This window comes from Coregonus lavaretus (genome assembly GCF_964263955.1).
Source record: "Coregonus lavaretus genome assembly, contig: HAP1_SCAFFOLD_55, whole genome shotgun sequence".
Lineage (NCBI taxonomy): Eukaryota > Metazoa > Chordata > Actinopteri > Salmoniformes > Salmonidae > Coregonus > Coregonus lavaretus.
In genome coordinates, this window is record NW_028161934.1 from 1,870,047 (window position 1) to 1,886,824 (window position 16,778).

At 43.4% G+C, this 16,778-nt stretch overlaps 1 protein-coding gene across 1 annotated transcript; it reads left to right on the plus strand.

Annotated features, from left to right (window-relative positions):
- Positions 1-2,185: 2,185 nt before the first annotated feature.
- On the plus strand, positions 2,186-15,458 carry LOC311119843 (uncharacterized protein). Its single transcript, XM_084194503.1, has 3 exons — positions 2,186-2,474; positions 10,179-10,344; positions 13,373-15,458. Exons 1-3 carry the CDS (start codon positions 2,466-2,468, stop codon positions 15,277-15,279), a joined length of 2,082 nt encoding a protein of 693 aa, XP_084050629.1. The 5' UTR covers positions 2,186-2,465; the 3' UTR covers positions 15,280-15,458.
- The last annotated feature ends 1,320 nt before the right edge of the window (positions 15,459-16,778 follow it).

Sequence of the window (16,778 nt, forward strand, 5' to 3'; positions counted from 1 at the left end):
ACGTTCCACACTGTCGTTGCGCCGTCTTCTATCCACTCCCCCACGTCCCGTCATGTGCGCCGTCTCTTGTGGCCGTCCTTAGGCTGCCAGGTCGGCGTCTTGACAACCTCCCTTGCCGGCTGCGTCATCGGGGCCACCGTGGCTGCTGGGGGGGCGGGGCCCGCTAGTTCAAAAGCGACGTCCTGTCTGCTTCCTTCATGGTCGTCAATGACAACCAGAGGGGTCATTCCGCGACCACCGAAGTGGCCATGGACCTCCCCACGCAGACAGCCAGCCTGAGTTAGGTGGAGAATAGCGCCAGAAATTCTGGACGCCTCCTCCACCTCCTCCCAGTCCAGGTCGGTCTTACCCGTGGTTAAACGGGACAGAGCGGCCGCTAGGAGGGCAATATTATTAGCTGCTGCTACAGCTTGGGCTCCCAACGTAAAATACTTCTCTAACAGCTGCGCTGTGAGACGGTCCTTCTGCGTCGGGCAAAGGTGGCTTTCTTAGAAGAGGGCCAGGGACTCGAACCCGGTACGAGAGACGCAGCCATGGCGCTCTCTAACCTGGGGATTCACTCTGGTGAATGGGAGGTACGATTTGGCCGGCGAACGCGCCGCCAAAGGTGCCTCCCATGAGCCCTCAATGTATTTTGCCAGTGAGGGCATTGCTGGAGCCAATGGCTCTGGCGCTCTCCTTGGCCGGGAATAGGGGCCGCCCTCCATCATATCCACCTCCGGTGCGGAGGGAATAGGGGGCAGCGCTATTTCCAAACGTCGGGCAGCCCTCTCAATGAGTCCGGGAAAATCCGAACGCAGAGAGGCTGCAGCGAAGGACAGGGCTTCTGATCTCTCAGAGCCCGTGTCATCATCGCCTAGGGAACTGCAATCCCTCTCACTCTCCAAAGGAAAGGGGGGCTTGAACGTGTGGGTCAGAGGGTCGGATTGTTCCATCGGAATATCCGCCTCCTCCCCATAATCTCCTGAGCCGGCGCCATCTGATGATGCCTCTGAAGCAGAGGCTAGCACCGACAGCACGTCCTGTAGAGGAAAATCCTCCCTAAAAAACGGCCAGCGCTGCTTCCTCTCCTTTAAAGAAAGGAGGGTGCAGGAGGCGCAATTAGGGGGATTGCTGATGCCCTCCTTGGCGTGCTGTGAACCCAAACACACGAAACATAAGTCGTGGGAGTCCACAGCCGCCATGGAGAAGCATCGGCATTGAGCTCTGAAAAGAGCTTTTAGGGGTGGAAAATGTCCTGGTGTGCTCATTGTAGGACGACGTCGATGAACTGGAAATCGACGGCGTTTCTTCGTCCTGAGTCTTCTCTTCGTCTCCTCGTGGCTTCTTCAGTCTAGTCCAGTCGCTGAAGATAAAGGGAGGGCTGATTGAGGTGAGGCATCCCCTCTTATAGGGACACCTGTACTCCTATTGGCTGCAGGTGTGTGCATAATTTTGTCTCAGGCTGATGCTACCTTAGGGCAGTGGGTAAACCAATAGGAGCAGAGCTCCCCTGTGGGGCAGAGCTCCACGATATAGAACCCATATTTATGTTTATTTATTTTCCCTTTCGTACTTTAACCATTTGCACATCGTTACAACACTGTATATATACATGACATTTGAAATGTCTTTAATCTTTTTGAACTTATGTGAGTGTAATGTTTACTGTTAATTTTTGTTGTTTATTTCACTTTAGTTAATTATCTATTTCACTTGCTTTGGCAATGTTAACATATGTTTCCCATGCCAATAAAGCCCCTTGAATTTAATTGAGAGAGAGAGAGAGTTGTAAGATGGTAATTCAAAACGTAATTTCCAAAATGGTGACAAATACTGACATTTAATCAATTACAAATTACATGACCCTCCCCTGGAAGAAAAAAAAAAAACTAAACTCTCCCCCTGACTGAAATTGAAAAAGTTGAAAAAAAATTGAAAAATTACTGTATCCCCCGGGAAATACAGTAATTGCATTCATTTCTGCCTGTCCCTAAAGAATAATGTATTTATACTATAGTCCAGCTGGGGGCAGTAATGCAAGATATTGGATGCCAATCACCATTAAAGTCCACTGAAGAAGAAAAAGGAGACGAATTTGTCATTGCAAATATTTTCCGATATGTGAGATAATTTACTTGTTCTCTGTAATATCGTATAGCTTTGTAATCGTGACATTTTTTAGTGTGGAGGAAAAGATGCAGGTTTCTAGACTCATACCCAGACTCTGAGAAGGGATTGCGTGACGATTCGTTTGGCACCCGCGTGACCCAACATGACAACGTGAACGCGAATGTCCGACAGTCTGCTGGGTGAGGCGTTATACGTTCCTCCATTCATTGCCGAATGAGATTCCTAGATCCTCCTTTCTCTAATATCTCTGCAATGAGCTCTTAAATCGAGATAGCTGTGTATTCTGCTACTGCATGGCCAGCGTGAGCCAGAATGTCTGATGAAAAAACGCTGAAGAAAATGTGGCTTCCCCAATGGATCCGGTAAGTCTGGTTTCCTTCTAACAGTATAGGCCTGCTGTATAAAATGTCTATGCCTAGTTTTTATCATATTTGAACCTCCACATTCCTCTGTTCCGTGTTAATGGCTGGACAAAAAAAATAAAAAGACTGTAAAACTTGGGATTTGTTTTCCTTCAGCAAGGTAACCTACTACTATATCATGCGTAGGAATCTGTGTCTAGAACTTAATGATCTCTCCTTCCTCCCAAAGTTTTCACCTCCACTGATTTGAAAATCTGATTATCCTTTATATGACCAGATACTCGGAAGTGGTCACTCACAATGAAAATACATCTTCTTCTGTGGGGTTTATTGGCGGTTGTCATCCAACGTTATGGTACATTACGCCACCTACTGTACTGGAGTGTGGGCCAGCGACAGGGATCGAGGAACTAAATCCTATATGACATCCCCGTTTCTCTTAAAAAATATAAATATTTGAGACTGTATGTAACGATGTTCTACTCAGTATGCTCATCAAACTCAATTCCTGTACCCCCTTCTCCCTCATACTGGATCAGTCTCTCTCTTTCCCTATTATACTGCCCACACTGTATCAGTACATGCTCCACTGTCTCTGTTTCCTGGCAGTAATCACACCTTCCTGTTGGATGCTTTCCTATCACATTTAATGACTTATTCAGATGGCTGTGTCCCACCCTTAGCCTTGTAAGGATGGCCTCCTCTCTTCTGTCCATTCCTACCATCCTCCCCTACATTAATCTGTACCTGGAATAGGGGCGGCAGGTAGCCTAGTGGTTTAGAGCGTTGGGCCAGTAACCCGAGCCGACTAGGTGAAAAATCTATCAATGTGCCTTTGAGTAACTTAACCCTAATTGCTCCTGTAAGTCACTCTAGATAAGAGTTTCTGCTAAATGACTAAAATGTAAACAATGAATAGATGCCTGCACTTAGTGTCACTGTTTCATTGTTCCTGCCATCTCTGCACCACCGCTGCCCATATCATTCCCTTAGCCTCTGTCTTGCTCATTGGCACCTCTACCTCCTGTCTCCTAAGGGCCTGTTTAGCTAGCATATCTACTTCCTCATTCCCTTCCACCCCCACATGAGCCAGGACCTAAGCAAAGCTTATATGGACACCCATCTGTCTCAGCCGGGCATGAATTTAAATTCCCTCATATAGCAGGCCTTGTCTGCTATGTGAGCTAAATGATTGCAGGCTTATCAACACAGTACATGAGTCAGAACATATACAGTGGGGAGAACAAGTATTTGATACACTGACGATTTGGCAGGTTTTCCTACTTACAAAGTATGTAGAGGTCTGTAATTTTTATCATAGGTACACTTCAACTGTGAGAGATGGAATCTAAAACAAAAATCCAGAAAATCACATTGTATGATTTTTAAGTAATTGATTTTCATTTTATTGCATGACATAAGTATTTGATACATCAGAAAAGCAGAACTTAATATTTGGTACAGAAACCTTTGTTTGCAATTACAGAGATCATATGTTTCCTGTAGGTCTTGACCAGGTTTGCACACACTGTAGCAGGGATTTTGGCCCACTCCTCCATACAGACCTCCAGATCCTTCAGGTTTCGGGGCTGTCACAGGGCAATACAGACTTTCAGCTCCCTCCAAAGATTTTCTATTGGGTTCAGGTCTGGAGACTGGCTAGGCCACTCCAGGACCTTGAGATGCTTCTTACGGAGCCACTCCTTAGTTGCCCTGGCTGTGTGTTTCGGGTCGTTGTCATGCTGGAAGACCCAGCCACGACCCATCTTCAATGCTCTTACTGAGGGAAGGAGGTTGTTGGCCAAGATCTCGCGATACATGGCCCCATCCATCCTCCCCTCAATACGGTGCAGTCGTCCTGTCCTCTTTGCAGAAAAGCATCCCCAAAGAATGATGTTTCCACCTCCATGCTTCACGGTTGGGATGGTGTTCTTGGGGTTGTACTCATCCTTCTTCTTCCTCCAAACACGGCGAGTGGAGTTTAGACCAAAAAGCTATATTTTTGACTCATCAGACCACATGACCTTCTCCCATTCCTCCTCTGGATCATCCAGATGGTCATTGGCAAACTTCAGACGGGCCTGGACATGCGCTGGCTTGAGCAGGGGGACCTTGCGTGCGCTGCAGGATTTTAATCCATGACGGCGTAGTGTGTTACAAATGGTGTTCTTTGAGACTGTTGTCCCAGCTCTCTTCAGGTCATTGACCAGGTCCTGCCGTGTAGTTCTGGGCTGATCCCTCACCTTCCTCATGATCATTGATGCCCCACGAGGTGAGATCTTGCATGGAGCCCCAGACTGAGGGTGATTGACCGTCATCTTGAACTTCTTCCATTTTCTAATAATTGCGCCAACAGTTGTTGCCTTCTCACCAAGCTGCTTTCCTATTGTCCTGTAGCCCATCCCAGCCTTGTGCAGGTCTACAATTTTATCCCTGATGTCCTTACACAGCTCTCTTGTCTTGGCCATTGTGGAGAGGTTGGAGTCTGTTTGATTGAGTGTGTGGACAGGTGTCTTTTATACAGGTAACGAGTTCAAACACGTGCAGTTAATACAGGTAATGAGTGGAGAACAGGAGGGCTTCTTAAAGAAAAACTAACAGGTCTGTGAGAGCCGGAATTCTTACTGGTTGGTAGGTGATCAAATACTTATGTCATGCAATAAAAAGCAAATTAATTACTTAAAAATCATACAATGTGATTTTCTGGATTTTTGTTTTAGATTCCGTCTCTCACAGTTGAAGTGTACCTATGATAAAAATTACAGACCTCTACATGCTTTGTAAGTAGGAAAACCTGCAAAATCGGCAGTGTATCAGTGTGCAGCAACAGCAGAGAAGCCAGTCTAACAAAGATATGATGTTGCAAAAGGAAGAAGAATGCCCATGGCCCTCTGCCCTAAGAGTGGATACTGCCTCTCTACACTCAGCCAGAATTCACTCAGTGTCTGTGATGTGAACCTCAGTCTCAATGTGGAGTCAGACGTTATATCAATGAACTGGTCCTCCTCTGCAGAGCTGAAACCAGTTGGAGCTGGTGCATTGAAAGGATCTCTCACCCAGTCATATTGGGAACTGTTTTCAGGGAAGTACTTTTTAAAGAATCCCATCAGTGATGAAATATGCTCCTTAATATATGGAATCACTGAGGTGGCATCATAGTCAGTAGTGTCAACAAATTCATGCAGGTTCTTGAATGAATCAGTATTTCCTTCATCAAGTCGCCTGCCCCACATTGCAAGCTTTCGAGTGAAAGAGCTGATCTTGTCTGTGACCTGAGGGAGGTGTTTATCTTTCCCTTGAAGCTGTAGATTTAGTTAATTTAGCTTTCCAAATATGTCACTCAGGTAGGCCAGTTTTGCCTGGAAGTTCTCATCACTAAATTTTTCTGCGAGGTCATACTTGTGCTCCTGCTCCGAAAACATTCTTATCTGCTCTCTGAGCTCAAAAACTCGGGACAAGACTTTTCCTCGTGACAGCCACCTTGCTTCACTGTGAAACAGCACAGCTTGATGTTCAGCTCCCATCTCCTCACAGATAGCAGAGAAGACTCATGTTTTTAGTGGTCTGGTCTTTATAAAATTGACTACACCTACAATGTCAGTCATAACCTCACTTAATTCAGAGAAAAGGTGCCTTGATGCCAGTGCTTCTCTGTGTATAACACAGTGTGTTCACTCAGCATTAGGTGAGGCCTTCTTGATGAGTGCCCGAAGTCCTTTTCTCATCCCTGCCATGGTCTGTGCACCATCACTGCAAACACCAATGCAGTTCTCCCACTTTAGCCCATTCTCAGTCAGGAAGCAGTCCAGCATTTTGAATAGCTCTTCAGCTGTGGCTCTGTCTCTGACATATTTACGAAAAAGTAGATCCTCACACAGGGAGTTTGTCATGTCAAAACGTACATAAGCGATAAACAAACAGTCTTTGTTGCTGTCAGTTGCTTCATCGAACTGTAAGGCAAAACGTTTGTCTTTGAGTTTATCTACCAGCTGTTCATTAAGATCGTTAGCAATGTCATTTATACGTCTGGCGACAGTGTCATTGGACAGAGGGATAGTTTTTATTTTTGCAGCACTTGCGTCATCCAGCATTGACAGAGACCATGTCTAATGCTGCAGGCAGTATCAGCTCCTCTGCTATGGAGTGTTTTTTTTTTGCACTGAGCAATTTGGTACGCCACCTTATATGATGCTAACAGTGCTCGCTGGTTTACTGAAGTAGCATTCACAAAGCGGGACGATTGTTTGCAATCTTCGGCACGTTTTCGCTGAAAACTCAAGCGGCTTATCAGCGTGATTGGGGTGTAATGTCTTTAAGTGACGCCTTAATTTATTTGGCTTCATGCTGTCCGCTGCCAACATTTTTAGACACAGTAAACATACCGGTCTTTCCTCGTCTCCCACCGTAGTCACAGTGAAGCCAAGCGCTACATACGCTTCGTCATATTTCCTCGTCTTAGCTTTCGGGAGACTTACGTTTGTCTCATTATCTCCGTCTCTCTCCGCCTTTCTTTTCATCCCTGTTGAATATTTTTCCATGGTGTCTCCTAAGGGTTTGTTATCTGCACTTCATATCTCCTGCTCTGTGCTGTGTGCTCTTGTTCGGTGCTAAAAAACCCTACTCCCTGCGGCAAAAAAAAAGCATGTTCCCCGGGGTCACACGCGCCCCCCCTGGCATCGCTCCGAGCCCCCCCAGGGGGACGCGCCCCACTATTTGAGAAGGACTGCCTTAAGCCAATTAAGATAAGCAGAGTAAGGTGTTTACATGACTAATGCCATACTCAGCCTACTGCCATAACTAGTTTAATGTCCAATTATGAGTGTGCATGTAAACATACTCATTGTAAAGCACTAGTTATTTTGTTGCTATGAAAGTCATTTCTGAACATTATTATGAATGTTATTAGTAATTCATTTACGTCTGTCCCTCATTTTAAGGTTGATATGATGAGTTTCTGTGGTATTAAGGGATTCAGGATGCACTAATATAACTAAACACTTAGATGGAGATTTGATACAAGGTATTTAATAATACGGTACCGGATTCAACATAATAAGATACAAGTAAGTTGCCTCTTGTTATCCGAATGATAGACCCAGAGATCTGTTTATATACTTGAGTGTAAACAAGTTCTAACCAACAGTTGCCAACCATCATTGGGTGTCACTCCCAACCCCGATGGTATCAGTTTGCACCCCAGTCAGGACATTCTATCACGTACTCATTCTAAGATTAACAGCAGTGGCCCCCCCAGAATTCCTGGCACCCAGACTATCTGGCACACATCAGTGACATAAATAAATGGAATGTCCTCATCCTCAAATCCTATGTAACACGTAGTATCAAAGGTAAACTGTGATGGAAATGTTTGTTAAACCTTTATCATGCTTTTTCTTTAAGCTTAATTGCTTCTGCCTTGATTCTGAGATGATTGATATAACTAGATCATATGAGATGGGATTGTGTGTGCAGGGGTATGGGCCTGTTTCTAACTGTTCTGTGGCTGTGGATGTGCAGCATAGGAACCTAGTTTTAGGGAAGTATGGACATGATGTCAGGGTGCACAGCCAAGAGCTGAAAGGTGAGACCTATGCTTTCCTGCTGGTCAGAAGGGAAAGAACCGGTTCCTCTCAATCTACTGAAACCAGAGCAAAGTGTTAAATCCTGCGCTCTAATGATAAAGCTGTTGTCCTGGCTAAGGGCTGTTGCTGAGCAAAAGGTTCAAACTTGGTGTGTGTGTGGGTGTCAAGCCCCACATCATCTAGGTAGACAGCGAAATACGCTTTCTTGCTCGGGTCAAGGGGCCATTCATCTACTATTGAGGAACTATGTCTGGGGAGATTTCCTGTTGTTTTGGCACGTATTATCCTCAGAATGAGACAACCTTTTACCAGTTAATCTGCACCCCAGTTTCGTCTCATTGTCCAGCACATACACACACCAAGATCACAAGTTTTGTACATGCTTGCATAAGATGACTTGCCTAGATAAGGTTTCTGTACTCCTCGTGTCATTCCAGCTCTCTGGCGTACACCTTAGAAGTGCATGTCCGACCAGCTCCATTATTGCAGTAATTAATTGGTAAATAAAGTATAAATGTTTGAAGAAATAAAAAAACTCTCCTTATTGGGTAGAATTTCCACAACACAACCCTGTTACATGAACTGAACTCTCGTTTTAATATGGTGAAACTAGTCCTTTATAATATATACAGTGGGGGAAAAAAGTATTTAGTCAGCCACCAATTGTGCAAGTTCTCCCACTTAAAAAGATGAGAGAGGCCTGTAATTTTCATCATAGGTACACGTCAACTATGACAGACAAAATGAGAAAAAAAATCCAGAAAATCACATTGTAGGATTTTTTATGAATTTATTTGCAAATTATGGTGGAAAATAAGTATTTGGTCAATAACAAAAGTTTCTCAATACTTTGTTTATATACCCTTTGTTGGCAATGACACAGGTCAAACGTTTTCTGTAAGTCTTCACAAGGTTTTCACACACTGTTGCTGGTATTTTGGCCCATTCCTCCATGCAGATCTCTTCTAGAGCAGTGATGTTTTGGGGCTGTCACTGGGCAACACGGAATTTCAACTCCCTCCAAAGATTTTCGATGGGGTTGAGATCTGGAGACTGGCTAGGCCACTCCAGGACCTTGAAATGGAATGTAATACGTCTCCTGACAGCCATCCCACTTTTCTGTTCAACAAAGGCTGATCCAGTCTTACCTGTCTTTGGGTCTTTTGATCCATCTGTATATATGGGCAATTTTTTTTGATTTTACAGTTTCCAGGCACCTTTTAAAGAACTCTCATGTATCAACACCATCCCTGTCGTTCCGTGCTCTCTCCAACACTTGTAAATCAACTACTGGAGGTGGGAGTAGCCATGGTGGACTCACAGGGATAGGTACCGTGGGGCTAATGTCCCTGCCATACAATCCCATCTGCCTCGCCTGGTTATCACCCACCCATCCAAAGGTTTTATTCTGTCCACGTTCATGCTCCCAACTTTTCTGTAGAACCCATTTTGTGGGGTGAGACAACCCATGTTCCAATAATTAATTGCCTTCTAATATGTAACGGCAATGAAATATATGTCTTAAAAAATGAAAAGCAGTTGGGAGGAGGCAAGATCAGGTGGGACCATTCTAGCCAATGAGAGGGCAGACACGCATGTGAACAACAGGCACAACGGTTTCCACTAGTTACCACAAACACAAAGTCAAAAATGTATATCGTAGAAATTCATGAAAACAAAAATGTGCTTTTTTTATTTTAAGTTAGGGTCAGGCATAAGGTTAGAAGTGTGGTGTGTGGTTAAGGTTAGGTTTCAAATTACATGTTTTTTTTTTGGGGGGGGGGGGTTACGTTTCCAGCATGTCACGTGACCTACTTTTATCAGTACACTCATAACAACCTAATCATTATGAAACCTATATTCGATCAAATAAGCCACAAGTCGCCTCTTACTCTCTGTTTTGAAAGGAAATGACTGGTATAAGAAATATGGTGGAAACTCTGACTAGCCCATGCCTCCACCAACCCAATGCTATTAGATTTGTGGGAAGTAGTGAATGATTGAACATTTCAGGAAGAATTAGATATTCTAGGGATGCTCCCAAATCAGTCAGAGGTGTAGACTAAATTAATCAAATGTTTGGTTTAATGATAAACTGTTTAATATTTATTGTGGCCAACAGGACAAAGCTAGCCCGTTCCCCTCCACCCTCCCAGAGTCCCCAGGTCAAACGCCTCCCGGTACCACTTTACTGCTGGGTCTGGTCGACTGCAGGAAAACACCGGGGCAGAGTGGAACTGAGAGAGGAGGAGGAGAAGAGAAGGAAGATGGAGATTTGATTTCATTAAGTAAGAACCATGGTGTGTAGATTAGACTACAGTCTGCTTCTGTAACAATAGTGGAGGTGCATAAAGATGGCGGCCCACATGTACCTACCATAAATTCCTCATTTAGCTAAGTTCACTGTATTGTACATTGCTCTCCTTTACTGTTTTTTTGGTTTAGTCATTAGCACAGTAAACATGATCCCAATTTTAGCTTCAAGACAACAGCAGTTTGAAAAACCGAAAAGTAGATTGTGTTGATTTATTGGAACATTGAACAATGTCGCGCACCGTAGTTTCAAAACTCAGTGAATAGTGCTAAAACAATGATGTCATATCAGAATTCTAACATCTTTATGCACTTTAGTCATTCATTGATTAATTACAGTGGGGGAAAAAAGTATTTAGTCAGCCACCAATTGTGTTGTTCTCCGACTTAAAAAGATGAGAGGCCTGTAATTTTCATCATAGGTACACGTCAACTATGACAGACAAAATGAGAAAAACAAATCCAGAAAATCACATTGTAGGATTTTTAATATATTTATTTGCAAATTATGGTGGAAAATAAGTATTTGGTCAATAACAAAAGTTTCTCAATACTTTGTTATATACCCTTTGTTGGCAATGACACAGGTCAAATGTTTTCTGTAAGTCTTCACAAGGTTTTCACACACTGTTGCTGGTATTTTGGCCCATTCCTCCATGCAGATCTCCTCTAGAGCAGTGAAGTTTTGGGGCTGTCGCTGGGCAACACGGACTTTCAACTCCCTCCAAAGATTTTCTATGGGGTTGAGATCTGGAGACTGGCTAGGCCATTCCAGGACCTTGAAATGCTTCTTACGAAGCCACTCCTTCGTTGCCCGGGCGGTGTGTTTGGGATCATTGTCATGCTGAAAGACCCAGCCACGTTTCATCTTCAATGCCCTTGCTGATGGAAGGAGGTTTTCACTCAAAATCTCACGATACATGGTCCCATTCATTCTTTCCTTTACACGGATCAGTCGTCCTGGTCCCTTTGCAGAAAAACAGCCCCAAAGCATGATGTTTCCACCCCCATGCTTCACAGTAGGTATGGTGTTCTATGGATGCAACTCAGCATTCTTTGTCCTCCAAACACGACGAGTTGAGTTTTTACCAAAAAGTTCTATTTTGGTTTCATCTGACCATATGACATTCTCCCAATCCTCTTCTGGATCATCCAAATGCACTCTAGCAAACTTCAGACGGGCCTGGACATGTACTGGCTTAAGCAGGGGGACACGTCTGGCGCTGCAGGATTTGAGTCCCTGGCGGCGTAGTGTGTAACTGATGGTAGGCTTTGTTACTTTGGTCCCAGCTCTCTGCAGGTCATTCACTAGGTCCCCCCGTGTGGTTCTGGGATTTTTGCTCACCGTTCTTGTGATCATTTTGACCCCACGGGGTGAGATCTTGCGTGGAGCCCCAGATCGAGGGAGATTATCAGTGGTCTTGTATGTCTTCCATTTCCTAATAATTGCTCCCACAGTTGATTTCTTCAAACCAAGCTGCTTACCTATTGCAGATTCAGTCTTCCCAGCCTGGTGCAGGTCTACAATTTTGTTTCTGGTGTCCTTTGACAGCTCTTTGGTCTTGGCCATAGTGGAGTTTGGAGTGTGACTGTTTGAGGTTGTGGACAGGTGTCTTTTATACTGATAACAAGTTCAAACAGATGCCATTAATACAGGTAACGAGTGGAGGACAGAGGAGCCTCTTAAAGAAGAAGTTACAGGTCCGTGAGAGCCAGAAATTGCTTGTTTGTAGGTGACCAAATACTTATTTTCCACCATAATTTGCAAATAAATTCATTAAAAATCCTACAATGTGATTTTCTGCAAAAAAAATTACAGGCCTCTCTCATCTTTTTAAGTGGGAGAACTTGCACAATTGGTGGCTGACTAAATACTTTTTTCCCCCATTGTATATATTGATGAAACTATCTGGGTCGTTCCACCCATTTTTTAAAGTGTAAAATGGTAAAATAAATACAAATATTGTTCACCTAATTAACATTTGGCCATAAATAGCACATGTTCAACTTCATAAACATGTTTTCCAATCTCAAGACATTGAATAAAACTATTACTATACTAAGTGCCTATGTGCCAAATAAAGTGACATGGTTGAACATAACAGGGGACTACTGAAAACAACAAAGCCAGTGCATTACATGGGTGAAATAGTCCTTTAAATCAGCCATAAAACCGCTTGTGACAGAGGGAATGGAAGGTTGTTTTGAATGCAATCTTCCAAAAATGTTTTACTTGTTAAAACATTTCTAGATTGTCTATGTATCGGTGAAAGGGTTTACTTGCACAGTTTTCCACCACAAAACAGAATAAAATTGACAAAGATTAGGACCAGCTGACCTGCTTTACTCTATGATTTGACTATTAGATGTTCAATGTTTATTTTGCAAACATATTTTTTAAGGAATAATTTCAACATATTAAAACGAGAGTTCAGTTCATGTAACGGGGTTGACCTTTAAAATGAGGGACAGATGTAAATTCATTATTAATCACATTCATAATAATCTTCAGAAATGACTGTCAAAGCAACAATGAGTATGTTTACATGCACACTCATAATTTGACTTTAAACTAGTTATGGCAGTAGGCTGAGTATGTTATTAGTCATGTAAACACCTTACTCTGCTTATCTTAATTGGCTTAAGGTGACAATCGAAGCAACGCTGTTAAAAACACCTGGTTTTCTGAGCAATCTTTATCATGATTAGGACACGTAAACGCCTTAATTAGATTCATGTAGGCATATTTAATCTGTGCATGTGCTAGCACGAGCAGCGCAAACTTCCTTCTTTTGCACGAGTGCAGTGAGTTTGGAAAAAGTGAAAGTATGCATCTTATAAATAGTTTACATGTCCGAATTCGGAAACAAATATGCTTCTCAAAAATAATGTGGTCGCTGTGGTAGTACGTTTATTTTGATTGGCAATTTTCAGCATTTATCAAAGTCCCATCAAGTAGCCTGATTTCAGATGTCGATGCTATTCATTATCTTTGTTTCACAGGGGACAGCCCTAACCATTGCTCTCTCAGTGGGAAGGGCTTATCATCTCGGGAGGCTCAACAACAACATGATTCTGACAAGACGTCTCTCCAGAAGAGTCACTCCAGATCAGAACGTCTCACTAAACACAAGCAGAGACGTATAGGGAAGAAACCTCCCCACCGCTGCTCTGGCTGTGGGAAGAGTTTTTCTAAACAGACGGAATTGATTATTCACGAGCGGATTCACACTGGAGAGAAACCTTATAGCTGTGATCAGTGTGGGAAGAGCTTCAATCAATCAGCACACCTGACTAGACACCAGCGCATACACATAGGAGAGAAGCCTTATAGCTGTGATCAGTGTGGGAAGAGCTTCAATCAATCAGTACACCTGACTACACACCAACGCATACACACAGGAGAGAAGCCTTATTGCTGTGATCAGTGTGGGAAGAGCTTCAATCAATCAGGAGCCCTGACAACACACCAACGCATACACACAGGAGAGAAGCCTTATCGCTGTGATCAGTGTGGGAAGAGCTTCCATCATTCAGGAAACCTGATTATACACCAACGCATACACACAGGAGAGAAGCCTTATAGCTGTGATCAGTGTGGGAAGAGCTTCAGGAACTCAGGACACCTGACTACACACCAACTCACACACACAGAAAATAAACCTTATAGCTGTGATCAGTGTGGGAAGAGCTTCAATCATTCAGGATCCCTGACTACACACGAGCGCATACACACAGGAGAGAAGCCTTATTGCTGTGATCAGTGTGGGAAGAGCTTCAATCAATCAGGAGCCCTGAGAACACACCAACGCATACACACAGGAGAGAAGCCTTATAGCTGTGATCAGTGTGGGAAGAGCTTCAATCATTCAGGATCCCTGATTACACACCAACGCATACACACAGGAGAGAAGCCTTATAGCTGTGAGCAGTGTGGGAAGAGCTTCAATCTATCAGGAGCCCTGACTACACACAAACGCATACACACAGGAGAGAAGCCTTATAGCTGTGATCAGTGTGGGAAGAGCTTCAGTCATTCAAGAAACCTGATTACACATCAGCGCATACACACAGGAGTGAAGCCTTATAGCTGTGATCAGTGTGGGAAGAGCTTCAATCAATCAGCACACCTGACTACACACCAACGCATACACACAGGAGAGAAGCCTTATAGCTGTGATCAGTGTGGGAAGAGCTTCAACAAATCAGGAGCCCTGACTACACACCAACGCATACACACAGGAGAGAAGCCTTATAGCTGTGATCAGTGTGGGAAGAGCTTCAATCTATCAGGAGCCCTGACTACACACCAACGCATTCACACAGGAGAGAAGCCTTATAGCTGTAATCAGTGTGGGAAGAGCTTCAGTCATTCAGGAAACCTGATTACACACCAGCGTTTACACACAGGAGAGAAGCCTTATAGCTGTGATCAGTGTGGGAAGAGCTTCAATCAATCAGGAGCCCTGATTACACACCATCGCATACACACAGGAGAGAAGCCTTATGGCTGTGAGCAGTGTGGGAAGAGCTTCAATCATTCAGGATCCCTGATTACACACCAACGCATACACACAGGAGAGAAGCCTTATAGCTGTGATCAGTGTGGGAAGAGCTTCAATCATTCAGGATCCCTGATTACACACCAACGCATACACACAGGAGAGAAGCCTTATAGCTGTGATCAGTGTGGGAAGAGCTTCAATCAATCAGCACACCTGACTACACACCAACTTATACACACAGGAGAGGAGCCTGATTTACACCAGCTCTCACACACTGGAGAGAAACCTTACTCCTGTCTATATGGAAAGAGCTTTGCTCATTCAGGGTCATTGAAAAAACACCAGAAATCACAAACATGTTTTCTTGCATCTCTCTCTTCTCCGGCACAGGTTCCTGATCCCTAAATAAAGTTTCAATAGAAAACATATATAGTAAAGAGTAATCTCCCATTCAGTAAGTGTTTACTAAGTCTGATTACCACGGTAACCTGTGTAGCATAATATAAAGCTCTGGATCGATATGTGTCAAGCTTCTCGGAGTAGGAGGTTTGTTTGTGTGTGTTGTGGGGTGGGGGTATTCAGGGCTGTATCTTATTTCATTAACTCCTTGTATAATGTAGAATAATGTTTCAACAATACTAGGTGTGTATTAATGTATTCAATAAATAAATAAATTACATTCAACATCTGCTTCTCTCTTCATTTATATGCTGTTTTTTAAATGGATCAGAGACCTATTCTAGAAGACGTTTTCTCCAAAAATACATATTTATTGTAAAACCCATTACCAGGTTTTGGTGCAGCTGATTGGGACATACAGAAGTACAGAATAATGCTGCTATAGGAATTGTAGTTGTGGTTCTCATCCTCTGTCTCTCTGGCTTCATGTGGTTCAGGTGAGCATCTTTCTAAGACTTATCTTTCATTTTATCATTTTGATTTGTTATTAACTTGATTGTTTTTCAATCATTCATTCATTCATTTTTTTTTTTTACATGAAGAAAGCCTCCAGATCTGACACAGGGGACACAGCAGGGAATGGACAGGTGCGTTTAGGTCAAAAAGTGTTTGTTTTCTTTCAGATCTTTTTATCTGTGCTCGATTAATCTTGCCTGCCACAATGGAACCAATTGAATAGTCCCAAGGTATGCTTCTATTGTCTGTCTTTTCTCCTCTCCAGGGAGACTCAGTCCAGTGTATGACAATGGCCCCACTGCAGCACAGACGAGCAGGGTGATGTTCACTATGCCAATGTCCACCTCTATTGCTCCAATAACCAGGAAGTGCCTCTGTACTCCACTGTCCAACTGCCTCAACCCCAGAAAGAGGATGAGGATGTCCAGTAAGACGTTGTGAAATTCAACCCCCCCCCAGTAAGAAGTTGTGAAATTCAACTCCCCCAGTGCTGCCATCCAGTGAGCAAGTCCAGCCATTACAACATCAAGATAATTTTTTAATTAGATACTTTTTTATTTAGATGGTACTTGTGCTTGACAGTTAGAAATGCATAAATTTGTTGTTATGCAGACCAACAGTTGTTTGTTTTAAACGTATTAACATCTACATGATTACTTAAAATGAGACCCCAGAAGTGAAGATTGATGATGACATGTTGTGTCTCCTTTCATAACAGACCTCCAGCACAAGTAGCTGAGGAGGACCCCTCTGTGCTCTATAGCACAGTCAACAAACCCAGAACCAAGAAGACTACAACCAGACCTGAATAGAAGATGATCTTGGCTGCGTCCCAAATGGTACCTTGTTCCCTCTAGTGCATTATGTAGGGAATAGGGTTCCATTATGGATGCACTCTGAACACCAGAAGACCTGAACATAAGATGACTCTGCCTGGGATTCAATCAAAGTTGCATTATTTTAAAGGTAATAACACTTAAGCCAAGCTC